The 27572-nt window shown below is 38.3% G+C and overlaps 2 protein-coding genes across 2 annotated transcripts in view; one reads left to right on the forward strand and one right to left on the reverse strand.

Annotated features, from left to right (window-relative positions):
• Positions 1 to 6823, forward strand: part of LOC148735995 (PAX-interacting protein 1-like) — a 16860-nt gene extending 10037 nt beyond the window's left edge. Inside the window, exons 13-24 of the mRNA XM_088751720.1 lie at positions 291 to 328; positions 986 to 1024; positions 1550 to 1584; positions 2193 to 2286; positions 2438 to 2506; positions 2772 to 2871; positions 3407 to 3507; positions 3927 to 4007; positions 4642 to 4704; positions 4968 to 5043; positions 6122 to 6182; positions 6422 to 6823. Of these exons, the coding sequence (XP_088607846.1) occupies positions 291 to 328; positions 986 to 1024; positions 1550 to 1584; positions 2193 to 2286; positions 2438 to 2506; positions 2772 to 2871; positions 3407 to 3507; positions 3927 to 4007; positions 4642 to 4704; positions 4968 to 5043; positions 6122 to 6182; positions 6422 to 6434 (770 nt within the window). The 3' untranslated portion in view covers positions 6435 to 6823. The remainder of the gene's footprint in view (positions 1 to 290; positions 329 to 985; positions 1025 to 1549; positions 1585 to 2192; positions 2287 to 2437; positions 2507 to 2771; positions 2872 to 3406; positions 3508 to 3926; positions 4008 to 4641; positions 4705 to 4967; positions 5044 to 6121; positions 6183 to 6421) is intronic.
• A 1782-nt stretch (positions 6824 to 8605) lies between these two features.
• The window catches only part of LOC148735996 (uncharacterized), a 34716-nt gene continuing 15749 nt past the window's right edge, over positions 8606 to 27572 (reverse strand). The window contains exons 6-20 of the mRNA XM_088751674.1: positions 21525 to 21693; positions 20960 to 21212; positions 19723 to 20015; positions 18878 to 19132; positions 18244 to 18366; positions 16562 to 16718; positions 15943 to 16100; positions 15400 to 15566; positions 14903 to 15068; positions 13194 to 13443; positions 12136 to 12425; positions 11194 to 11448; positions 10612 to 10734; positions 10299 to 10346; positions 8606 to 9791 (exon numbers count right to left, since the gene is read on the reverse strand). Of these exons, the coding sequence (XP_088607800.1) occupies positions 9297 to 9791; positions 10299 to 10346; positions 10612 to 10734; positions 11194 to 11448; positions 12136 to 12425; positions 13194 to 13443; positions 14903 to 15068; positions 15400 to 15566; positions 15943 to 16100; positions 16562 to 16718; positions 18244 to 18366; positions 18878 to 19132; positions 19723 to 20015; positions 20960 to 21212; positions 21525 to 21693 (3202 nt within the window). The 3' untranslated portion in view covers positions 8606 to 9296. The remainder of the gene's footprint in view (positions 9792 to 10298; positions 10347 to 10611; positions 10735 to 11193; positions 11449 to 12135; positions 12426 to 13193; positions 13444 to 14902; positions 15069 to 15399; positions 15567 to 15942; positions 16101 to 16561; positions 16719 to 18243; positions 18367 to 18877; positions 19133 to 19722; positions 20016 to 20959; positions 21213 to 21524; positions 21694 to 27572) is intronic.

Raw genomic sequence — 27572 nt, forward strand, 5'->3', positions numbered from 1 at the left:
TATGGTTCAACTCTGTTCATTTCTTCAACTTCATTGTCCATTAAGAAACCATTTAAAGATGCCTTCAGACATTTAATGAGTCTAGAGTTTGTAACACAGATTTTGCAGTATGACATTGGCCTGCTTTGTTGAATTTCTTTTTTTCCGTTAATGATTGTAGCAATGAGATATCAGACCAAATAATATGGTTTCCTTTAGTTGTGAGTATTTTTCCCGGTACATGCACGTGTATGGGTATTGTTCACATGCAATTGCAATCTGAAACCTCAATATTTTGTTTAATTTTGTAGTTCCCTGGCAGTCATGTGAAGGTTCAAGTGCATTCAAGGTGAGCATTTACACTGCATGTGCATGTATTTGTTGTCCTTTCATCTTTGATTTTCTGTTGATACAATGTGCTGTAAAAGCACTTCAGTACATGTACAATAATGGCGATTGATGCATGATCTCTTGGGTAAAGTCTTTACTGAATTTTTCTAAATTAACTGTGTCCTTACCAATCCATGTGGAGGATTGCTGTGTTCTTAGGCAAGACACTTTACTCTCACAGTGCCTCTCTTCACCCAGGTGTATAAATGGGTACGGGGAAATTTAATGCTGGGGGTAATCCTGCGATGGACTAGCATCCCATCCAGGGGGGAGTAGAAATACTCCTAGTCGCTTCATGCTACAGAAACCGTTAAGCACCGGCCTAATGGGCCACTAGGCTCCTAAACAGACTTTACTCAAACTTACCAATCCATGCCTCCCACTTCAGGGTTAATTTGTGTTATAATGCATGACTCTAAATATATAGAGAAAACTGTAGAGAAAACTGCTCTTTAATGTGGGGATGTCACGCTTGTTTATCTAAAGGTTTTTCCTGAGCATGCAGGTGAACTTCTTACGAATCTTAGCATACGAGCTATGGCCCTCAAAATGTTTTACGGTGCATTTAAGCACCTTGTATCCCACGTATATTAAATAAGTTTTGGTTCTTTTGCAGATGAGTGTTAATGGTGGGAAACGGAAATTTGGAGAACAGGTAAAACGGGAACATCTGCTTGTGTTCAAGCTGTACATGGATACCTGTTTGTTGTTAACAACACATTGTAGCTACTGCTGCTGAATTCATAAATTATAAAAATTTGGTGAATTTTTCAACTCGTTCATGGAACATAGAAAGATATGTTCCTCCCTGTCACGAGCGTGGGAAAAAGGTACGAGTTATCGAGCCTATAGTTGTGCAGCGTAGTTCACCGTACAGTTCTCTGTGGCTCAGGGGTTTAGCATTGTGTAACAGAATTGAAAGGTCTGGGGTTTGATATCTCGATAAGACTTAAATATGTTGTCTCCCGCTCATAACAAGACGAATAACATCTTTCTTTACATCTGAATGCATTCTGGAATACGATAATGCCGTTTTTAAATAATAACTTGTGCAACATTGGTAGACATTGGGTAAAGTTTATGTGCATGTTGATGTAGTTTTTAAAGGTAAGCCAACGTCAACGTCCCCGAATGTGGTGGGAATTCTCCCTTTTCGTTTCTTTTTTCTCCTTGCTGTTAGAGTACACCTGAAAATGGTCAGTTGAGAAAAGCAAGGTATTTATCGCCAACATTTTAGTTCTTACCTCCTACAGTGTTAAGTTTGTTTTTTGTTTTTTGTTTGAGTAAACATCAAAACCGCCAAATTATTACCTCTGCTGTTTGCTGACGGAATCTCTTTCCAAAAACATGTTTGGCGTTTGATCTTCTTCGCATTTGCTCCCAATTATTGAAATGAAATGAAATAGAGTGCAGTGAAAATGGAATGCAAGCATGATTTGCTATCTTTAGGTGAAATTGGTGATATTTCAGAAATTTTACGGTTTCTTTATTCTAAGGAACATTGAAGCTCCCATCCTTTTAACGACAAATTTGAATGAAGTTTCACCACGATTTGAGCGAAGTATATACACAAGACGACGAAGTTACGAGATTGCGCCACAACGATGTTGTTTAGTTGACGAAGTGCGAACTAAGTAAAGTGGCCATCGGCAGACTTGGATTCATTCTGACAACTTCACCCCTGTAGTCACCGTTGTAAATTCGTAACAGTTGTCCCTATTTCTGCATTCCATCACACGGCTTTGTTTTCCTTCAAACTTGTCGAACGGTGTTCGCGTCCTTACTAGCTCTAACATGATATATTGTTTTTCATAATTCAACAGAAGAACATCAAGTCCTGCCAATACTGAAAAACCGGAAGGGCCCAGAGTTCTCTTTACTGGTATTGTGCCTTCAGATGTATCAAGATTGACTGAGGTTTGAAAATAAATTAGCTTGACTTTCGTCTTTATATTTGCCCATTCCTGCGTGTAGTGTTTGCTATGAGACAAGTAGTGTCATCTGAATTCTTTCAAGTTTACGTGTACGCATAATTATATTTTAATCTTTTATGTTAATCGGTTTTCAGATAATCACTAGCCTTGGAGGAGTGGTGGTCACCTCAGTGAAGGAATGCACTCACCTTATAACAAGAAAGGTTTAAAACTTTGTACAATTATTTGATCCCATGGGAAAAACTCCTTGTTTGCAACATAATTCTGGCGTTCATGCAGTGGTTAATAAGTGAAGCTTTCACATTACAATGGCAACTCGACGGATGATATTAATGCACACTATTTCGCTAACGGTAATGATAGTGATGACGATGACGATAACAATGATAGTGATATAGGAAGTTAATAACTAAGGTTGAGGCCTACTCGTGTGATTAATTGAATGGATACTTGTTTTTCTTTTTCCAGATTATTAGAACAGTAAAATTTCTGTGCGCAATCTCTGTTGTGAAGTGCGTTGTGACTCCAGAGTGGATTGAGAAGAGTCAGCAGTCAACGAAATTTCTTGGTAAATGAAAACCTCTTTTGAGTGTCTCATGTCTTGTACTCACAGTATACTTCAATTACTTATAATGGTGCATAGAAATATCAGCAACTTTTCGAGCCCTTTTAGCTATACCTGTCAATCACCCATTATCCACCGTTTAACCTTTTACTGAATGACTGAATGACTTGTCTAAAGATCAGAAAGACCGTTTTTTGGATATTGAGTGAAAGCTTTAAGCAAGGGAGATTGGGACGAGGCGGTGTTGCTATTCCCAAGAACATGCAAGTCTCGTTCAAATGTCAATTACTAGTTTTCTTTTCTCTTTCACATGTAGGACCTTAACAGAAAAATCAGTTTATAGATCCCTCTGGCTCAGATTATATTTCCCTTGCAAAAACAGGATATCTCATCGCAAGAGAAATTGAGAACAACACCTGAGCAAAATTTTTCGGGAGTGAAGATGGTGCGTCATGGACAGTTCAAAATGCGGAGTGACCCTTCAAGTTATTAAATTCATGTGATATTGTTAATGTAGCGGTATTTCTCAATTTTGTAGACCCAAGTGAATTCACAGTTAAAGATAACTTTTCTGAAGACATGTATGACATGGATTTGACAACATCACTTCAGAGAGCAAGAACGCGGCCACTTTTAAAGGTTTGCAATTTGCCTTCATGTTTGTCAAAAACATCTCTGAATCTATCACTCCTTTGGCGTGGCTTGCTTTTTGAGTGCTTCGGATTGCTTTTTGATTGAGTTCTATGAAACTAATTTTACAATCACAATGACCAAGCTAAAAAACATTTTGAAATCTATAGGAGCCAATGAGAACTAACTTAAATTAACGTGAGCAACCAAGATAACAAGTCAGCGCGAATATACAAGTCTGAGGCAGTTTTGGTTTTTCATCTGATTGGTTTCGAGTATGGCACGAGTCCTCTAGACTAATCACAGAGCGTGCAAAAACAAACCAATCCAATTCCAATTTTGACTCGATTGAGAGTTGGTGATATCGGAAATATCTCAGAATTAATGTGTAGATAGACAAATTCATATTTTTTTTCAATTCTTTGTAGGATATCGTGGTGTATGTAACACAAAGTGTTGAGCCAAGCCCATCGTCTATGAAGGAGATTATCCAGTGTGCAGGTGGACAGGTGGGAAAACTCATCAACTCTTAAGTTCTCACTATTAAATCTGCTTTCTAGTTTCTTTTCATTTCTCCAATAATAATTAAGTGTATGTACAGATAACACCTTGAATTTGATAAGTTGGTATTTTCTCATCACTTGTTTCCTGAATAATGTATAGAAATAGTGCGGAGAAGCTAAAAGTAAATCGCTTCTGGGGATTGATTTCGGTTCTTGTCGCGTCAGGAAACATTCTCGCCCTCCTTTCTTCTTCTATTTTCACAGACAAGGTAAAGCTGGCATTTTTGTGTTTTATCAGATTTGGGCCGGGATTTTTACTAACGTTTAGTTCTTCAGATAGCCGTTTAACGACTATATCAGTTTGGCTGAAATGACAAATAAGGAAATGATTTGGACGGGGTTATATATTTCCAGTTTAGATTACACGCTAAGATGGTTTGATTATAATTTTGTGTGAAGCCTGTTCCCTTCGACTGCGAATGAAGGAAACTACCATCAGATATTTGGGGCTCACAACAGTTAGTCCTGGTGGAAATTTCCGCAAAAATTTAGAAATTTTTTAAAAAGTTGTTTCAGTTCTAGTTAAATCATAACATTTTACTCTTGTTGATTAAGAATTGTTTGTGTTTCACTCATGTAGGTCTTGACGAGTGTCCCGTCTCAACAGTACCTAGAAGAGTTAAAACGCAAAGCTGTGAATCAGGTATGTTATGCAAATTGCTAAAGAAAAAGGAATTTGAACTCAGTCGTTTACTTAAGTCTTTCCATAAAAGACAGTTTACCCCTAAGATTTCAATTATGGATTTGAAATTTTGTGTCGCGAGTCCCGTTTAAAGAATAAAAGGGACGAAAATAGCTATGCTTTAGGTGCCACCAATTAAGGAATGTATATTTAACAACGTGTACATACTGTGTATCTTAAAATGTTTAAAATTGACCAGTGAATCTTCTTTTGTTTGTACTCAGGGTTCACCCGCGTTACTGATTATTAGTTGCGACAAAGATGCCCAGCTGTGTTCAGAATTTATCAAAAAAGAATTTGGTAAGATCGGTCTCTGAAAGTATTTCAGTGCACATGTATTTACATGTCTAAATGCACTCGAGGCCTGTTTCGGACGCTGAAGTTTTCATGAGCCAAACTTAGTTATAATTTGGAAGTCTATTTATTCAGACCGTTTGCCGTCATCAAATGTCATCAAAATTCGTGCCCTACGTTTGACGCATCTTACTTTTGTATCTAAGTCCCTCCAAGGTCTGAGTTGTCGACCAAGTTAGGAGGGTAAAATGGCTACGCTTCTGAAATTTGAAATAGCTGCAAGGTCTTATTTTATTCAGATGCTGAACTTTCCATGTACTTAATTCAAGGTATTGGCCTCAACTCATTAGTAGTTTTGCGTTTGTTTTGGGTGTCTTTATGTGTTTTGAGACTTGTAAGCAGAGTTCATAATGATGAAAGTCAAATTACCACGTTGTTCCTGGGGATCCGAAATCATCAACGAACTTTAAATCTCTGGCCGTTCTCTATTTGGATTGAGGGTATAGGAATAACCTAAGGGGCCGATTATTTAAACAAAGCTTAGCTGTAGTTTAACAAAACCGTGTTCTAAGCCATCTTCAATTCAGCTAAATCTTTTATCTGGACACTTATTTTTGTGAAAAATGTCAAGAGGGCGGAAAGCTAATAGTGGAAGGACATTTATTTCATTGAATCAACCTTCTTAGGGAGAATCCCCCCAGGCGCACTGCTTGGGAAAAACCGCGGTTTGAGGTAGACCCTTTCACCGTAAGAGTGACAGGTGTCTAATTTCTTCTTACATTATCACCACTAAATCACACATTAACGTCAGGAGAATTAAGGAAATAGTCATTAACTCAAGGAGCTACTGATTGTTGCGCAAATTCTCCTTGTCAGCTTCACAGGAAGTGTATGAAGAACAGTATGGAGAATATGCATACTGATGTAGTGTAAACGGCTAAACAAAAAGCAACCAAAATTCTTGTGTTAATTACCTAGTGACAACTTTTTATGACATTTCATGTCACCCTTGCGCAAACCGTCTCACCTCCTACGGTGTATATTTAGAAATTCTCATTTCCCTTTTGTCCGTGTCTTTCGTCAGACATACACAACGCTGAACTAATCCTGTCTGGTGTATTAAAGCAGCAACTGGATCTCGACTTGTATCCTTTTAGTTCAGTACTCTATGAAGTACTTTCTTTAAGAGAAACGTATATATGTTCTTCTTGATGTGTTTTTTTTTTCTCCTTTAAATACCACTTGTTACCATTTTACTTTGATTCGGATAACTTCACTTTGGTTATTTGAACATCAAGGGGTCGTTGTTGTACGCAACAGGAATTGTCAATTGACAATCAATGTGAATGAAAGGGTTTATTACTTGACTTAACCTTAAAACCAGATATAAACTATAAACAAGCTTGGAGTGACAGCATGATAGAGATGGAAAACGTTTCGTTAGTCACGAATTTTAATTTTAGTTAGATGAAATCAATGTTTTTCACTCTTTATTATCCTGCATTTTTCAGACGATATTGATGATATTTTCGATTAGCTAAGAAACACCATCAGCTCTGAAAATACAAGAAAAGTTTCTTTTACCAAAATTCCTCCTTATCTGTGTAAAATTTACCCTTGAATTAGGATTCCAATCACATACTCAAGACATGTCAATAAGAGTCTTCCTTGTAGTATTCGAAAGCAAAAATGTCAAGTTTTAATTGAATAATATATGGTACTTTTATAGTTGCATGTTTTTTTTTTGTTTTGTTTTTTTAAATTAAAATTAGTATACGAATCATGATACACATTTCACACTTTATTTTCTAACATTAGTTGCTTGCTGTGCCTAGGAAACGTAGTGGTCTTTGGAATAATTAAAAAAAAAGACAAAGCAAAGAACGTTCTGTCGATAAACTTATATAATGAAACTGCGGTTTTGCTTCGAGGTGTGTTTGTACTACCTTAAATAATTCCATTTTCTTCATTTACCAAAGAAAGTCACAAGAACGCGAAAAATTATCACAGTGGAACAGGGCAAAAGTACGGAGCAACAAAATGGCTGCTCTGAACGATCCAAACGGTTTTTTTTTTGTTTGTTTGTTTGTTTTTTTTTTTTTTTTAACTCTTAAACGGATTTTTAAGCGCGACAGATTTTTTTGTTGGTCACAAGGAATTAAATGGTTTTCGTCTTTCGCGTACTCTTTATGCGATCGATGCACAGATGTATTAAGCAAACTAAAATTAAAGCACGGAATAGTTATGGAATAATAAATCTCTAATTCGATGATTTGACAAGTACAACGAGTGGACATTTTCCTCATCGCTCGAATTTTTCCTCTCACTTTTCGGGGCTCGGAAAAATATCGCGCAACTCGTAAATTTTCTGCGCGCGATGTATTTCAACCATTTCATGACATGTATTTGCAGGAATGTTCGTCGATAGCGCAAAGGTTTACACGCAACGAGGTGAGGAACTTATTGCTTCTTCTCGAAAGAAGAAGAATAGATAAATCCTGTCAGTGATAAGCCGGGATGGATGAAACGGTTGACTAGGAAGGCAGCTATGTTCGAGTACAGTGCTGTCTTGAATGAATCTCACTAGCCTCGCAGATGTTTTAATTTTGATATCGATTGCATCCCCGCCCTTCTCCTGCTTATCAAATTCACCTAGACGATGAATTTCCATCGGCCAAATGTTTTTCTTTTCCTGTTAGATTGTTTTGTTTTGTTTACGCCAAAATTATGTGGCAGTTGTAGGGAGACAAGAGAGAGGCAACAAAGGCGTTGCAGTAAAGGAATGCCGGAGAATTCCCACATTTCTTCATTTGAGAACTGTTGTGGAAGTTTGAGAACCGATGTCTGGCAAATATGCAGAAGCTAAACTGGAACGGAATGCGTAGATGTATATTACTATGGTCTTTCGGGCTCAACGGATCTCTACTATTACTTTTCTTTTTAATTGCCTTCTCGTCACTCATACTACTTTGCATCACAACTATTCTTAACTATTCTTAACAGGCCAGAATCAGACTAAAAGAACAACTTAAATCTCTTCGGCAATCAAAAACTGCATTACACTCGTTGAGAACAAAGGGGTAGACCTATTAATTGGGTTTTCGCACTGTCGATGTGATCTGTCTCTATTCCTTTGCAAACAAATGAATTCGTCGGTTTTTTTTTTATTATCATTATTTATTTACCCCCTTTGGACAAGCACGTGTTCAAAGGGATTAAATGCGCAACACACACCCTCTAATATCAGGCTCCAGGATTTTCGTGTTTCATTTCGCTTTAGTGTTCATATCGAGCGTACATCAGAGATTCTGTATTGTACTGTTTGGATTTTCTTCCCGCCCACCCTCCCGCCCTGGGTGATTTTGCGTGATGTCATAGGGTGGCAGAGAGATTTGTTAGGCATATCATCGACTGTTGTTTAATTTTTGTTCGTATTCTTAATAAACCTCTCTGTGCCTCAGAGCGAATTCGGTTTTATTTGTGTCAGGGGGCGTAGTTGGGGAATTTTCAGTAAAAGAATTATGACATCTACACTTAGACTCTGACTTAGATCAACATCATAGGAATGTAAGTTCATGTTAAGTTTATTTTGCTATCTCTAAAATTCAGACGTCCAGAACAACTCGGCATAACTCCGTGATCATACAAATCAGGCGGTTTACAGCCAAATCAAGGAAGAAATGGCTCCTTGCAATTGTGTCGAGCTAACGTACATGCGTAAAAGCCAACACGTTTCTGTTGTGCAGAAGACTTCACTTAAATCTTATCTACTCCCCTACTTTGTTATCATTAGTTTTAAAAACGATCCCCTTAAATAAAAAAATAATAATAAAAAAAAAAACTCGAGATCATAATTAACCAATTGAGAATCACAGTAACCTACCATAAAGTGTTCAGTTATCACTGAGCGCCGATTTTTTTTTTTTTTTAGACGAGTTTCGTAAGTATTTAACACCAAGTTGTATCACTTTTCACTATCAATTTTTTCCAAGATCGTCAAATGGGTTGACAAACGAATCTTTTTCAGAATCAACAAAACTCTAGAGATCAAACTTTTGCCTTATTTACGCGAAAAAAAAATTTCCACACACATGCATTATCCAATGGCGAAAACGCGTTAAAACTGAATACCTGTTCTGGGCACCTCAGTTAGATATAACGCAGTGGCTAGAAAAGAAGATGCACTGCATGTACCTGCAATGATTCAAATTCAAACCGAGTACGAACAACTAAAGTGGTAAGAACCAATACTGCACTGACTAAAATATTTTACGAATAACCCATGAAAGAAATCCTGGCTTTTGAGCGTTGATTAGATCGGTACTTAAAGATTGGATCTGATCTCTCATTAATGCAGCGTCCTGCCTATGTTCCTGCAGTAATTGTATCGTATCGTTTAAAACCTGTATGGTCTGACCTTCCGCCTTCCCTGGAAGGGTCACTTGCTGTAGAAGTTCCTCGTGCGTTTTTGTGTTTGCTTTCCCCTTCTCTCGAATCTCTCCACTCATAGCTTCAAGATCAGCTTTAAACTGTGCGACGTTCTGATCAGACACCAGTTTCATCGCTTGGATGGCTTCGTTGGCTTCTTTCTCCCTTCCGACAGCACCATCTAGTTGTGTTTGTAATTGCTCTTGAACCTTCATGCCGGCTTCATTTACTATTTGCATTTGCTTTTGCAAAGCGTCAATATCTGCCTTGGATTGTTCCTTTATTAGTTTGAGTTCGTTCTGCTGCCGTTTTTCAAGCATTTCCACCTTCAACAGAAAGAACATTTCTGCATGTTATCAATATGTTGCCCAGAAAGTGTGCGACGTAAAAATAAACAAGATATAAACAATCAAAGATGAAATCCCAAAAACTGCAAGGACTTATTTGATTGGGCGCTCACCGGAAATTTTCTTTCCTTTTATACAAAAACAATCAAAGGGAAATTGAATGGCTTGAATTTATCCGATATGCAATAATTTTCTTGTAAGAAGAGAAAGAAAGTTAAATTTAAAAAGCTGTAAAAAAGGTACCGATTAGTCATATCACGAACATTTCTGACACTAATACTGAAGTTGAGGAATGCGTTGACAATGTGTAAGATGAGAACATTTTTATGTTGAAAATCAATTGATTATGTTGATCTAGACTGATAATTCGTAATAAAAGTATTAATACAACAAATGGAGCGCATGCCGCGAAAAGCCTCCTCTGTCTACGAAAAGAGGAGGTTCCTCTTGGGAGTACAAACGAACGACGTAAAGGCAAAAACACACCTTTTTCTGACGTGCATGTTCTAGCTTTGCCATTTCAGCAAGCTGTGCCTGTAAGGCAAACATAAGAAGGACATTAAAATTGGTGAAACATTTTCTCAACTTCACCGTGACAGTCAGTGAAAAAAAAAACCTTTTCTGGCTTCTAATGCATTTACAATTATTTGAGAGAGGAAGGTTTTATCAAGTTGAGAATTGCCAAAGTTCACTTTCAAATAATCGCGATGATCACGATGATTTGAATGTGGGGTTTGGCAACTCTCAACTTGATGAAACCTTCCTCACAAATCGTTGATCAATCTTTAATGCAACTAACCTCCAGTCTTCTCCTTTCTTTTTCTGCGTATTCCTTCGCAACCCTTTCCTTGGAAATATTTTCATCGTAATCCTTCATCTTCTTGAGAATTTCTTCGTATTTCTTCGTCTCATCTTGCATGTGCTTTTAAAAAAAGAAACAAACTTGTTAACTCACCGACCGACATTACTCAAAATAGAGTTTGCAATGTATCAGTGATGCCTGTGGAACAGGTTATGGAGAATGCTAAATAGATTCTTGGCCAAAACTTTAGAGCAGACGTCATAAAATCTTTTTCCTTACCTCTGCTCAGGGCTTATTTATAAGCAATGCAAGATTACAACGGTGTGTTCATTATGTTCTTCGTAAAGGGCCATGATTAAAACTAACAACTTTTTCTTCCTCATTGCAGAAATATTTCACAGCCTCGCCTCTGTCCCTAACGTAATTCTGGCCAGATCCTTTTAAAAAATAGTCGTTATCATTGCCGAGACATACAGCTCGCGTTTAATTAACTTTAAAATACTGGGACTCCTTGTTAATTCTTCCCGTGGGTAAGAGATAAACAACTCAAGATCCTTCTTCGTCTTCGAGTTAGTTTACCTGATTAAATTTAAAGAATGCATCCGCCCTGACATCTAAAGTTCCAACAGCTTTTGCGTTAAAGCCAGCTTTGATTTTGTTCCAGGCATCCATTATTTCACTGTATTTCACTTTTGCACCGTCTGGGCCGCGTACTCTTTCAAAGACTGGATCTAAGTGTTCCCCTTTCAACTTTTTCAACAACTCATCGCAAGATTTTTGCGTTAGGGTGGCATTTTCTTCTTTCCAAAGCCGCAGTTTTTCGGCAAATGATTTCTGAAGTAAAGAAAAGAATGAAATCCTTGTTGAATTCTTAAAAATGCCTTTGCGAAACAAAATCGTGGCGTGTATATACATGAATAACTCTGAGGACTAAGAACGATGTGGTTTGCTACGAAGTATCATTTTCATTTTAATTACTCGCTACTCAGAACAAACTAAACATCGATTCAATGTGCATTCGAGAAATAATACTAGTTGTGGCCACTAGTAGAGGTCTAAATTTTTATTCAGGAAAAAAACTTTTGATGCCTCTCTCCTGGTGCCACAGCTTTTGTCGTAGTTTTGAAATGTTCTTTTTTTGGCAAGGCCGTATAGCTATTCAGTCAGACAAGAAGTCTGTCGTTTACCTCTTAAGTCCCCACAAATTCAATGATTCGAAGGCTACCTTACAAAAGATAAATTACTTTGGCTTTTGTTTTGAATGCCTGAGCTCTAGGTAATTACTTGTCCCGTGACCAATCGTGCTCCTAAGGAGGAGGTAAGCGCATCTTTTTTAATGTCGGCGTTTTGTTACTTTTGTAATTCTCAATGTCAGAAGAAAGGACTGAAAAAATTTTCTCGTATTCCATGAAATGGTCTCGTTTTTCTTTAATTCAAGTTTATATGAGAGAATGATAAAACTAGATTTGAGAAAAAGGTTTGGAGGAAAGGATACAATTTACGTCGGTACGATGCACTTACCGTCAACTCGCTTAAATCTTTTTTCAGGGAAGTTGAAATCAGCTCGGCAGTTTCTACTAAATACTTCTCCATGGCCTTCTTTTGAGAGGACTCGTGATTCTCCAAAAGGTTATTTCCATCACAGGGCAAGCGCGTCAGGTGCGACATACACTGATTGTAAACTTCCAAGGCATCTTGCTTAGCATCCGCCATTTTCTTCTTAACGTAAATGTCCCAAGCCTTCTCCACGTTTGGAATCGCGTCAGGGTCGTTGATGGCGTCTGTGTATAACATGACCAACTCTCCAAGGGCTAAGTACACAACACAAAACATTTGCGCGTTGCCAATTAAGTTCTCTTTTTAATCTTAGGTACAAAATGTCGAAACACAGACGTCAAGTCATTATCCAATCTTAGTATTATGAATCACCGCTTCGCAAAAACGTCGATGCTTAATGCCTAACTCTCCGACTCAATGGAAATTTAAAGTGACTGGCTAGATATAACATAACTTGTCTGGATCCCAATGAGATATTTCAAGGAATTGGAAAGAATCTTACAATAAAGCGGGGTCACGTGATCTTTTCTATAGTACGGGTCTGACTATACCCGAACAAACTCAACTCTTGACATGAATCTAACTGATTAGTCATTTGTGTCTTAAGCAAGTAACTTTAAATAAATTTCTCATCACTTTTCTCTCCAAAATGAGCCGTTAAAACACAATCGCTAATTCACCCGTATTCATCGAATTATCTCAGACTTTTCCAAAGCTACTTGCTGAAATCTTTTTCAACTTGCTAAAAACATGGTTATCAAAATGGAGAAATGAAAAAGAGGGCATACTGTGTCCCCTTATGCCGAAAATCAAGATTTTGACCGACATCAGTGGTGACCTTCTGGTTAGCGGTGACCCGCTGAACTCCCTTCAATCAATTCCCTTGGTTTCACTTTGAATGCCCATTGCTTCTAATATTTTCCTTTACTCTGTTTGGTGGAGGTGGTTAATAGTTTACGACACTTACTTTAATCAAAAAGTCATAGAATGAGCAATAGTAAGTGGAGATAATCGTTACAAACCTTCTCCTGTAACGTACTCGCTCTGGTTGATACTGCTTTTAGGAACCAGTTTTGATTTCAAGAGGGCCTCAAAGCGTTTTACCCCTTCACGGAATTTTGGGTTTAGTTTGTCCCTGTTGCTACTGATATGTTGTATTATTTCGGCGTCAGCTGAAGGTGGAGGCAGACTGAAGCTTCCGAATCCGGAGAAAAAACTCAGAATGCTCTCAGCAACTTTTTCTTGGTTTTCGTTTGGAATCTCATTAAAAACCTAAAAGAAAATACGATGACATATTGTATTTTGAATGTTATACCGCTATTTGGCAAAACTCGTGTCACAAACAAGCCGTATAAAAAAGGGATGATATCAAGTTGATAATAATAATGATAATTTGATCATGATCATGACGATTGTCATGACGATGATGATGACAATAATGATATACCTGGTGATAAATATATCTTATTAAACGTATTATTGTAATAATATTTAATACTTATATTGCACTTTTTCTATAAAAATACTCAAAAGCGCATTACAATGTTATATATTACACCCGGTAAAATGGGTAATTGTGCAATATCACTGGGTATTTTTACGGGTTGTTGATGCAGGCGAATTTCTAACTGGTTCGCTAGAGTACAAATTTCGCGTGCTATTTGTACTCGATTTGCGCGTTAACGTTAGTTAATCTCTACGAAGCACAGTTGGATAATAAATGTATCTCATTAGACGTTTTGTTGTGTAGTATCGCTAAGTATTTTTACGAGTTGTGCCATACTTTGACGAGCTCGTAGGGCTCGTCAACTTACAAACAACGAGTTAAAATACTCAGCAATGCTATACAACAAAACGTTTAATAAGAGATTTATTATCCAACAGGCCAAATTGTTATTTCAGTACGGGCAAATTTCGCGGATATTTCTGCAGTACATATTTCGTGATATTTGTACGCTTCTCGCGCGTTATTTGTACTCTACAAAGCACATTTGGATAATAAATTAAGAATAGCCTGTATTTGGCGCGGAAATATGCTCGAATATTTGTCCGCGGATATCATCTCTTCCAGTATACGAACACTTTTCAGAGAGCGAAACTCGAAGAAAAATGTTAGCTTTGAGGAACAGATAATGTCCGAGTCAAAATATACGAGCGTATTTTCGCGCAAAATAAAGGCTATTGCAACGGGCGCGAAAGGTTACTATTTCCTTGCCTGTCATGTTTTCTTTCGAGTGTTCTCAGGCTCGACTTAATAAACAAACAACCATTCCCCTTCTTTTGTAACAATCAGAAAACGCTTTCTCATCTTGAGTATAATTATAAACAAGGATTTATCACAGTTGACGAAAGGTTTGAAAAATGGCAGTGTCGCTTGGGTGATATCCTTTGATATCCCCTAGTTTTAACTAAGAAATATTTGGTCATGAGATGCGACCAATCGAGCGCGAGCAAAAATATTTGATGGATCACAACGATAATTATGTTCATTTAACAGCTTCATTCATGCTAGTTCAAAAAAATAGGAGAAAGCAAGTGCCAAGGCTCTTTCTTTCAAATTTTACATATCGCAGCTCTCATAACTTTTAGTCTATGATCCATATGTCATAAATATACTTGATTTTGCAAGAGTAGGCAATATGCATAGGTTTAACATCATCAAAGTGAAACTAAGTAAAGCTACATCTAGTTGTAAATAAAAAACATCCCTATCATCCTCAGTGTGACTTACCCTTTTCGAAAAATACTGATTGAAGTTTTCGCAGTCCCTAGGAAGTTTTAGGGACACATCTCTCAGAAGCCAAAAGAAGAATGGAAATGTGTTTCGGAACAGGTTCTTATCAGCGGGGCTGCCTTTCGATCGAATCCTGATTCGCTGAGATAATTCAACGATGAAGCTAAGTCATCATTAAGGACTTAAAATGTTAATTTGAGAATTCTAGACCAGTTGAACCTTATTCGGAAGAGCTCTTGTTTAAATAAGAAAAGTGAGTTTATTCTAGTAAAAATTATGATTTATTGGTTAACTGATAGGATACGATTGCTATGCTCACATGCACTTTGTTCTAAAGGTTCTTTCTGAACATTACTACATTTGTCATATTTTGCATCTTTCATGAACTACAAGCTAGCGAAAGGTCCGCGGCGATGTCGGAGTACTCAATCTCAAAAAAAACATTATGCTAAACATGATGTAGAGCAGCAGTTCTTCTGATTATTAAAAGATACTCCAACTCATTGAGGTCTGTCCGCTTTGGAGTGCCCATCGAATTGTAAATCAGCACCGATGCCAGCAAAACAGTCAGCGTGAAGATTTGGTTATCATCTCCTTCCTCTGCACTATCAACACCCTCTGAATCCAATAGGATTACTCTAAAATTTCGGCCGCGTGAGTCCTGCAAAGACCAAAGAGTAATTTATGTTAGTAGTGGCCGTGCGTAACCCCTTTTGAGTGTGGCGACAGCAGTGCTTCCTTGGAAGCATAGGAAATGTGGCTATCTCACCGTCGGAAAAATTTGATTTTGCAATTATCTTTAACTAAATAAATAATTTTGAAAAGGGTACAATAGCATGTTTCATGTTTACTGTTATTTAAAAGTTAAGATAGCTGAAACTGACGAAGATCTTCAGGTGTTCCCCCAAAATGGTGGCCAAGCTAGGATGGTTCATCATGGTCACAGCCTCCTAAAAAATATATTTTTTGTCATCTTGAATACTATCACATTTATGCCGTATTTTGTATCTAGGTATGTATTATCTGTCTATTTTAACCTCAAACTTTTGGGGGGAAATCCACATCCAAATTCCTGTAGTTTGTGGGTCCACGAGATGACCGATAGGAAACACTTCCATTTGACCAAATGCTTCATCAATTATGTAGGACTTTCCTGCTCTGCATGGACCAGCAATGGATACAACGCAAACCGGATCTGGAAGGCAAATGTTCTAAATGATTTTGATTCCTTTATTACAAGAGAGATGATGCAAATTTTTTTTGAGAACTTGAATTTCAGTCCATAATATTCGCTTGAAACGCAATTACAATTTGCTGCAAGTCATTTTTCATCGCCTAAATATTAGCTGAGGTATGTTACAGACGAGAAGGAGTGTGTTGTGAACAAACGTAATAAATTCAACAGGTAGATTAATCATCACCAAGAGAAGGAAAGATGTTTGTCAGGTGGAAACAAAATGCACGAACGAATTTTACGACTCATTGGCCACTGTCAAATCTTAAACCATCTCAATTGAGCCAGATAAAAGGACAATCCTCTGGCAATTTGATACAATCCGAATGTGACTACTTTTTAATCAAAACAACCACTTAGCCTTTATTCGGTTTATCATACTCTAATATGAATTTAAACAACAATCTAGTTTGCTGTTTTACCTTTAATTTCTTGCAACATCTTAATAGCCTGGGGAATAGGACGAAGGGAAGATCGGACATCACTCGTCTTTTTCACCTCTCGTGTTGATGGGTCCCAAGTAAAGTTGTCGGGTAGACAAAGTGGTATTCCTTTATCATAGCTGTGTGACGACAGGTCCTTGTTTTGCAGTTAAAAGAAGATTTATTTAAAAAGATTGTTAGTTTTCACAATTTTAAATCATGGGATAGTCATTCTAAGTTCAATAAAGAACTCGCTTCAAAAGAAATGCCAACGCTTCATAATAAAAAGGATCATTCCTTGATCAGATTAAAATGTTTTAGTACTTCTTCAAGAGACGAATAGTCCAATTGGATTGTAAGTCTGGTCTGTAACGGTACGTACATACATCGATTAACCAAATGCATGTTTCGGTGCTCAATTAGGTATTAATGCAGTTGATTTAGATGATTTTGACTCGTGGTAATTTTTAACCGATCGCCATATGCCGTAAGCGTTTTGCAGCCCTTGCGATACTTTAAATAACACCACCGCCATATCCCTTTTGCTTGGTCGCCAAAAATTCGCCTATTGATTAAGATATGTGTTATTTTTCGGAAGCCAGCGATCGCACAGTATGTTGGGTGACAAAAATAAGCCCGGCGAGGGTGGCCAGCGACCTGCAGTCGACAAACTAACCAGTTAGCTCCCCTGGTACCCTCGAGAGGTTTTGTCAAGACCGCATTGTTTTGATCGACCAATCAACATCGAATGGAAATGACTTTTTCATGCTCAGAATGGGTCCAAAAAGCCTTCTCCAGTCTCTTATTTAGGTAACCCCTTAATAATTGCTATAACCATAGACCTCTACTAAACGTATTTCGAGGACTACAAGATAACTTAATTCGTGCCCTTGCGGGTGGCTCACACTGACTCTGAGGAAAGGTAATAGCGGACTGAATGACATGTTGCTGTCAGGCAAAAAAATCTTGCCTGGCATCTATAGAGATAACGCAGGCCCAAAGATGGCGCTGTAACTCACATGCTAGCTAATAACTATTTCAAAAGTTTTGTAATGAATATATGAAAACGTTCAAACGCGTACGAGTTTTGTGATGTTTGCTCACGAGTTGTATCTCAAAGAGCCACTTTAAATCACGAAGCACGATTAGCGTGATTCTTCTCTTCTTACTTTCTTCGCCAAGTCCCTTTCTCGTCAGGCTTAAATTATTTTGTACGCCTTTAGAGTAGGTCATTTTTTCTCACACAATTATTTGCTAATCGACAATAACAAGTTTAATTTTTATCATCGTATTTCAGAACTTCAGAACTAAAGAAACCAGCCAGTTTTATCCGACTTTAAAGCTGTAACTTTGAGAGTATGTTAGGGAAACCCGTAGTTCCTAAAGACATGATGCATGGAGTTAGAAAAAAGTGACTACATTTAAGGCGCAAAACGTGGCTCCATAGCTCCGCTGGAAGTCCAAGTGAACTAGTATCGGGAAGGCACAGTTTCGAATCCCCTCGAAGCCTGTATATTTCAGGCTGTTTTTTCCTCATTGGCCATAATGCAGTTCACCTGCGAGAATCACTTCACAAAATTTTTTTGATCTTGAATTAATAGTTAAAACGGTGTCACACCAAAAAATGATTTCACAACAAAAATGATGCCACCCATACACCCACCCGCCCCCAGGTTACAAACCCTTTCCTCCTCTGTCTCTTTTTCCTTCTGAGCATTTTCACGGCGTTGCTTAAGAAGAGTTTCTTCGTAACATTTCAAATTTTTTATCATCATCTCATAAAGGCCCATCTCAGCTTCTAAGCTCTAAAGTGAAAAAGAAAAAAATTCTCAGCCATAATCTATAAGGCATTTTGAGTTATCTTATAGGTTTCGTTCATATTCTACCAATGTTTCCAATCCCACTCCATTCGTTAACTTCAATTTTACTAACATATTCATTCTTAATATCGAAAACTGTTCCGCATTTCATCGCTCTCGTAGGGAAAGGTAAACGCTCAAACAATTTGGACGTTTGTAAACCTGCTTCATTTAACTGATGAAAATTCCGTATCTCGAAAACTGTGACCTCTAAGATATATTTGAGACAAACGAACATATTTCTACGTTGACAACCAAAGTAAAATCCCGAGCAAAGTGGTCAGATTTTACCTTCCTGTTACTTGCTTGGAATTTCAAAGATTTTGGATTAAGATTCTCAATACCTTTCACAAAGTAAGCCATTAAGTCATGCTAAAAGAGGAGAAGTTCTCTCTTGATAATTCTTGTTCTAGTTTCAAGTTCTGTCCATCTAGACCGAAGTGAACCTCTAAATCACCTGGTGAAACTCGTGAAAGACATCAGCGCAGACGTCTTTCGCACCAAAGGCGAAATCTTTGTAATCTTGTTCAATTTGTGCACAGGCATTGTCGATGTCTTCAAAAGATATGCTTGTTCCGAATGGTCCATGCAGCTGTGAAAGAACTGGATCCAAGTGCTTTTGCCGTAATTCTTTCAAAAGTGTGGAACAGGATTCTTGGGTCAATTTATCATTTTCAGCTTTCCAGAAACTCAACTGTTCAGCTTGTTCTTTCTGTTGAAGAACAATGGCGCAAGGTTCGTTGCGCATCTTCATAAAAAATATATTGATTCAGCCACGCCTGAAAGCGGAGCTTCGGTAGATCAATTTTTACTGCCCTTCATCCACCCTACCGCAGGTTGTTGCTGAGTTTATTTAAAACACTTATTAACTAACCATCATTTACGACGAAGCACAGGAGGGGGAGGGTAGAGGGACAAGGCAAACACGGAGATGAAGGCTACTTTACGGTTGTTAGAGGATGGGCTACTCTTTTTAACATACAAAGTAGGAGGTTGTTTCCCGGAGTCCATACTGAAAAGTGGCTATAAAACAAAAAAAGTGCATTCGAACAAGATAAATGCGGTGATGTAGACATGCTGCCTTTGCAACTGACCGTATATGCTAAAAATAGCACCTTGTGCGTACTTCAGGGCTTGTAAGTAAGCAATTTAAACCAAGATATCGTGTTACGTTTTGTGTGCATGCTCGACTAAAATATTAAGTATAGTAGCGGATAGTGCTTAATAAAACTGAATTCTATATAGTCTCTATTCTTGGCTGTGGGATCCCTAACTCCCCGGAGCAACACTTAATTCTTTTACCGTCAATTCCTCGCGATCCATTCTGGTGCTTTCATAGCTAATTCCAGCAGTTTCTTTTTCAAATATCTCCATACTCTCACCGAATGCAGACTCATGGCTCGCCAGGATTTCACTTGCTCCTCGAGGTAACTTTGAGAGGTCTGTCTCCATCTTCCTCTTGTAAGCTAACACCGCTTTATCCTTAGCGTTCTCGCATTTGGTCCTTATAAACGTTTCCCAAGCTATTTGTACATTAGGAATGCTGAAGGGACCATTTATGGCATCGACGTAAAGCTTTGTCAAAAATGCCATTCCTGTAACACACAAATGATAGGAAACAGGCAGTCGCTTGGCGAGCCATTATGGGGAATCATTTGTTCAGACTCGATAAAATTTTAGATAGCCACGTTAATAAGTATGTACGTCGTATAGTTCTTACGTAAATGAAATGAAATTAGTCGACGAGAGCAAACTGTCAGAATAAGGTAAATGTAAATATATGAGCGTTATTCACCAAGTCGGCGAGGAAAACGGACAGCACAAAGGGGCAATAGAGCATCTTCGAAGACGTTTGAAAGTTAACAATTCAAATCACATGTGACAAAGTCACATGTTACGAAGAATGAAGAGGTGGATGGATCCGATTAAAGTCTTAATAAAACTTTGAAATATAAGTTCCTAAAAGATATGACCTTCAGGAATTTCGTTTCTAACCAAATAAATACAGCTATCAGATAACTGATTACGTACAACAAGACTGTTTGACGTTTCATCCCAATATATCATGTGAAAATTTGATTCTTCACCTTCATTTAGAGCAGGAAAGTGTGTCGGAAACCAGATGCTAGAGTTTCTGGTTAAAAGGGGCTTAGCAATCTTGATCGATGTCATTGCAATGTTACGTAATTATTATCTATCGATAACAAAGGCAAATTACGTCATGTTCTACATGCAATAGTGCAATCCTAATCCAGATATTTTGGATTGTTTTTAAGTATTCTGGGTTTCTGTTTCTTTTCACTTGCAACTTAACTTTTGCACGCCAAGACGCATTCTCAGAAACAAGAAAAAATTGGTCTCTCTTCCTAAATTTCACTTGAAAATTATTACACTGAGAAATCTAAACGTTGCTGAAAAAGTTATCACATGCAGTTTCTTTAGAAACTTATACCTTCTTTATTGAGTTGAACACGTATTGGCAACAGAAAATGAACGGATAATTTTCCCTCAGTTTTAATTCGATGAAATTCTTGTTTACCTTCTCCAGTGACGAACTCTCCCCCATTAAAACTTCTCTTAGGACCCATCTTGGACTTCAATAACTCTCCAAACTGTTTTGTGCCAGTAAGGAAATCTGGGTTAAGTAGATTCTTCTTTAGATCTAGTAACGCCTCAGGGTTAAAAGTAGGCACTGGCAGAGAAAAGGCATCAAACCCAGAAAAGTACTTAAGGACTCCTTCAGCAATCGCATCCTGAGGTTCATCAATTTTGGAAATATTTGGCTTAAACACCTTGAAAACATGAATAGTCATAATTTAATAACAGGTAATCTATACATAGTTGATATCTCTGTTCACATGCAAAACGTTATTCCTGATGCTTGGACAAAGAAGCCATAATGGGACTTCCAAGCTCACTCGAGTCCATGTCACTGTGAATCCATGAACTGAACTCGGAGCAAGCGTACTGTATCGGAAATCCAAATAAAGGCCGTTATTTTTTCACTTTTATTACTTACTACTTGGGGACTTCTTAAAAAAAAAGGCCACCAGTGACGATGTTTGTATATTCCTTTGCATTTTGCATCGAATAAACCTACTTACCCTTTTCAATAGGTAGTCCTTGATACCCTCGAACTCTTCAGGGATCTGTGTCATGACATCTCTAAAAAGCCAAATGAAATATGGGAAGGTCTTGTGGAAAGCATCTTCATTTTTCAGAGATCCTCCTGTTGACGAAACGTTTATCTGATGTGATATCTTTGTAACAAAGCTAATGTCGGTGTAAGGACGTTTATAAATGCATTGAAATGATCACCGATATTGCCTCGTTAACATAAAATAAATTTGTGAATGTCAACTCTGCACTTCGTTGGTGCTTTAATTTTTTTTTTTTGCAACGTTTGCAGCTTCGCACACACTGTCGTCTCGTTCTGCGAAATTTGCGTACTTTGTAGAGATGAAAACAGCATAAAAGGTCGTTGTTGTCAAGACAGCATAGTGCCTACATGAATAATGTCCTTTTATCTTTTTGGCTGAGGTAAGTTGTCACTTTACACCGGACAAAAGTAACCCGTCCAGATATGAGAGAGTACATATGGACTATTTTGACAAGTATCCTGTTTGATCCGAAGAAGAAGAAGAAGAAGAAGAAGAAGATACTTTTATTTAGCTAGGGTAACTCCAACAGTTACAAAAACTGATATCATTAAAGGCCCTAAAGAACAGCTACCACGCAACAAACCAGCCAATTATGTTTCAACCTAGCCACTTTAAAATTGCTTTCTCCCTTGAAGACGAAGTGTGTACTTTAAAAACAGCTTGACTTACCTCTGTACTCTTGTCTGTTGTACAACGTAAGAGATTTAAATCTTACAGATCTTAAGTTTCCCTGTCTAAGAAAGTGTTCTAGGGGCCAAAAATGTTGGTCAACCGATTCGGCTGAAACTTGGCACAAAAGCTGAGTGTGACAAGATATTTCAAACCTTCTAGGTGGCATTTTGAAAGTGCTATAAAACTCCACTTGTAAATTGTGCTGCAAAATGAATTTGACCATGGACTCTACTAAAGTGGAGTTTTTACTTCCTAAATGCAACTTCGTTCGCAAGCGATTAGACAGAGAAGGGCCTGGGGCTAAATGTAGGTCAAATTTGAGGTCGAAATCACTACCCTAAATTGCCATTTTTCAAAAAAACCGTAACATTCACCTTCCTTCTTGCATAGCTTTCACACCAAAACCAGCATGTACTTTGGTCACCCATTTATCAAAATCAGTTGAGGAAAATTTGGCTCATTAGGTTTGTTAGGTTTTTTGCAAACTCTCCAAGCTCCTCTAGGGCCAAGCAAAATGGAATTTTGAGCATAATTCATGCTAGAAACTGACTTAATTCTTGACAAAAAGCCTTTATTTTGTATTTGGTGAGTTAAGATAAAACATTAAAGCCAAATCATTGTCATTATCTAGAAATACCTCGACTCATAGCTTAAAAATGCTTTAAGAAGCCTCTGATTAGCACTATCAACACCCGGGTTTAGCAAAAAAAAAAGGAATTTTCTTTTTTGAAAACATAGTACCCATCAAAGAGCACAAATGATGATATTCTCGCCTAGATATGATAATCTTTTTTTAAGGATGCTTGAGTTTCCTCTGATTTATATTTTTCAGCTCATATTTCCATAGATGCTATACTCACAGGCATCCAAAGTCTCTATATTTTGTAAGGCCCATTTTTTGACGCAATATGAAGTGATCTTGACGAAAACGACCGTTAACAGAAGATCTATCGTTAAAATTTTGACAGCCTTGCTAGCTCTTGTATATACGCATGATGGCACCATTAAAAGAGCAGGAGTTGACTTGTGATCCTTCCCATTTCCTTTGTACGTTAGAGTTGAATAAATCAAATCATCCGTCAGTAGAGAAGAAATCCACAGGTAGGAGAGCTGAATAAAAAATATTTTGTGCTGCAGTTTATATGAAACATGCCATGCAACACCTCGAGATGCGATTGTTATTGTAGCGACTGGCCCACCATATTGGACGTGTGAGGGAAAAAACTGGACCGAGTCGAGGAGTCACGCAACCTTCACTGAGTTTTGAGTAACTCGGGTTGGTTGACCATCACTTACGGCAATCACAGGAATTTGCGAACTGTAGGAGAGGTTCATAATTCGACGCCCTACGATTAGCACTACCTATAATTTCAACGTCAGAAAACTCACACAATGACTGTAGTTGACTGAGTTTTTGCTTTTGCAACATCTTGGCTAATCTTACCTTGGTAGAGAGTTCGCGAAATTTTAAATCTTAATAATAATAATAATAATAATAATAATAATAATAATATCGTTTATTCAAACCTCTTGCATAGAATGCTGAATTACAGGTTTATAATATTAACAAGAATTATAGGAGAAAAAAGGGGAAAACTGTACAAAATGAATTAAACTACATACAAGTAAAAACAGCATTTACATAAAAATGATAATACTAAAATGATAAGATTGTTATTATAAAAAAACAAGTATGATTAAACTGGCAAGTATTTGACTGTCACAAAGTTCTTAAAACGATCGGTGGACTTTTTTGAGTGATAGTGGATACGATTTGATCTTAAATTATAGCGGTCTGAAGATTTAAAAACGTCGACATACATTGCAGTATAAAGGGGGTTGTCATTATGAATACGACTCATAAAGGATTCACAGGCAGCACTACGGCGTGCATCAAGGGTTTCAATACCGGCTAGCATTAGGGTATCTGAGTACGAATGACCTGGCCAAATAATGGCGACAGCACGCCTCTGCACTGACTCTAAGGTCTTAGATAAGTAAGACGGTAAATTGGCAAATGCAGTAGAGGCGTACTCAAGTATGGAACGTATTAGGCAGCAATAGATGTAGACGATATCTTCCGCTGGGACAGAACTTTTTCTGAGCTCCCTTAAAGCAAACAACCGTCTGTTAGTCTTCTTCAGCAGGTGGTCAACATGCGTCCCCCAGGAAAGGTCATTGGACAAGTTGACGGCTAAGAGCTTCAACGACGAGACCTCTTCTATAACAGCGCCCCCCGATACGACCGGGGGAGCCTTGTAACTATTATACTGAAGGAAGTCAACAGTCATGCACTTACATTTAGTAGGATTAAGGCGCATGTTATTGGTGTTAGCAAAATTTTGGATGTCATTCACAAGGAAGTTAAGCACAGAAGGAGAATTTCTTGGAAGAATTTCCATGATAGTTAAGTCATCAACAAACTTGATACGCAAGCCCAGGAAGCCATCAGGTCATTAACCATGCAAGCAAACAAAATAGGCCCTAAACGGGTACCCTGTGGTATCCCGCCGCACAAAAAAAAAAAAGCTTGGGAACTAGAACTGACCGTACTTATGCGTGTAACCTGAGATCTACCTTGTAGAAAGCACGCAAGCTAGCGTACCAAACTGGCGTCTAGATTGAACTTAGATAGTTTTTCTATGAGGATTTTATGGTCTACTAAGTCAAAACCCTTACGAAAGTCCGCGAAAAACAATCGTACAGCACAGTTCCCTTTATCGAGGGCTTCGAGAATCAAATGGAGTAGGTAAACAAGGGCTTTTTCCGTACTTTTCCCAGCAACCGCAAACTGCTTGACGTCAAACTGCTTGACGTCAAGATTCGCTAGTATCCGTCAAGATCCGCTAATAATCTTCATACACAAGAGAATTGGAAAACAACCAAACTATTTTTGAAACATGTGACCTAAGCCCTTTTCATAGGAAAAATTAAGGAAAAATATTTTTGGAAGGGAAGTTGAGAGGACCAGCCTTAGCGAGAGTAGCTCTTAAAAAGCCAATTGCTAAATTTATGCGCGTGTATGAGCCCTTTCTGATATTTTGAATTACCTGCTCTGGTAGCTTTGGTAGAACCCGATCTTCCTCTCGCCCCTTGTACTCGTGTTTTGACCAAGCAGTCAGGTCATTATCGCAAAAAAAATGAAAGAGCCATTCCTGTTTCGTGCAGAACCCATGACGCGGCACTGCATCGATAATTAACTCCCCCAGAGGAACAAAGTGTGAGGCGTTATATTATGTAATGTTATGTTATGTTATGTAATGTGTCATGTAACATGATGAGAGGACCTGACCTCGTGCGAAGAGATGTCTTTTTGAATAAAGAGTAATCACAGGTAGCCCAAGCTGTGTCACAGGCTCCCCAAGCTGTGTCACAGGCTCTGTCACAGGCTCTCTCACAGTAGATTATTAAAGAGTTTGTATAGGGTTTTAGTTGGACTTGCTTTTGAGCCCCGTAAATGTAAAGTTGTGTGAAATAATCAAAGAAATAAAGTCTTACTTTCATACAGAGTAGTCTGTGTTATTCTCGTCACGATTTGAGGCCGTTTTGATGTGTTTTAGCTTGACGCCCTAATCACCACCGAGTCATGTACACAAGAAGGGGAAGGTAAGAAACTTCTATTGACACATGTTCGCCAAAATCGCTCGAAAACAACACTTAAATAATTTCCCTCGAATCAAAACTTGGCAGCACGAAAGCCAAATGGTTGTCCATAAACTCCATCGACTTGACTAGATCGTCGATACTGTCCATCTTTACTGTTTTCAATTGATTTTTACAAATATCCTCTTTACCGGGGTACCTTAGTATGTGTGAAGGGTTGGTGTTAGAAGACTATGGGGAGGACCCGTTGAGAAAGATTTGACTAGGGTCCAGGTTGACCGCGCATTAAAGGTCTCTCAGCTGCACAAGATGTTCCTTTCACGCACTAGAAGATTAAGAACAGCCGTTAATTTGAAATTCTTGCTGGATTGGTCGCTCGACAAACCAACCTTTGAGGGATTATTTTCGGTGAATCTTCGGTGAATCTTTCGGTGAATCTTGGTGGGAAGAAGTGGGTTTTCTCTGTTGGACCAATGAAAAGCGTGCCATCAGGGATTTTTTAACCCTGAATGTCAACACATCACTGCATTTGTAACACCTCGGGGCCTGTACGAGTGGGTGAGGATTCCATTTGGTCTGCGGAATGCCCCAAGAGAATTTTAAAGATATATGGAGAACTGACTGGAAGGACTTAGAGATGAAATTTGTGTACCTTACTTAGACGATGTGATTGTCTTCTGCAGAACCTTTGACGAGCACATCGAAAATGTACGAACAGTACGGAGGAGGCTAGGGGAACACGGAATAAATCTGAAAGCAAAAAAATGCAAGGTGTTCAAGAAAGAGGTTAACTACTTTGGAAGAATGGTCTCTGCTGATGGACATCGGGTGGATCCCTCAAATGTTAAGGCAGTGTTAGCACTCAAAGAGACGAACACAAAGACCCTTGGTAATGTGAGAAAACTCCTGGGTTTATTAGGATATTACCGAAAGTACATACAGGATTTCTCCAAAATTTCCCATCCTCTTTTCGAACTCTTGAACACACCCGTGATTAAGACCAACAAGCGTCTTATCCAAACAGGAAAACGAAGTCGGAAGGGAGTGGCACACAAGCACAATCCAGGCATGCTATTGTTTCGACATAGGAACATCAAGGAGTATTGGAAAAACTTGTTGACGGCTTGGCTAACTCTCCAATTCTCGGATGTCCAGATTATGGTCTGCCATTTATCCTACACACTGACGCATCCAGTGTGAAGAACTTGGAGCAGTACTTTATCAGCGACAGTCCGGTAAAATGCGAGTTGTAGGCTATTTATCCAGAACCTTGACCACTGCAGAGAAAAAGTATCACCTCTGTTCGGGTCTGCACTCGCAACAGGAGGACACTACGCCCCCCAGTGAGACTGGCTTGTGATGAGACGACCCTACAAAGGACATTTTTTGTTGCGTTACTATTATGCTATGTAAAGACATGTGCTTTTCGCTTGAAGACATTTTTAGAAGTCTGAACAAAACATTTTAGTGGTCTGAACAAAACATTATGGTCCTTCGAAGCCAGATCTGAGAAACCTTTGGGGAAGCAAAGCACTAAGCAGAAAAGTAAACATCGAGATAAACGATTACAGTATTGAATATGGCAGACAACTTTGCATCGTCAGCGGAGGAAATTGTGAGTAAAATGTCTCTTTCCCTAGTGTAAGCTGAGTTACAAAGGAAAGGATTAACGGCAAAAGGAAAGAAATCAACTCTCATGACTCGACTTATCGTTGC

The sequence above is a fragment of the Stylophora pistillata genome, chromosome 3 (assembly GCF_964205215.1).
Source record: "Stylophora pistillata chromosome 3, jaStyPist1.2, whole genome shotgun sequence".
Lineage (NCBI taxonomy): Eukaryota > Metazoa > Cnidaria > Anthozoa > Scleractinia > Pocilloporidae > Stylophora > Stylophora pistillata.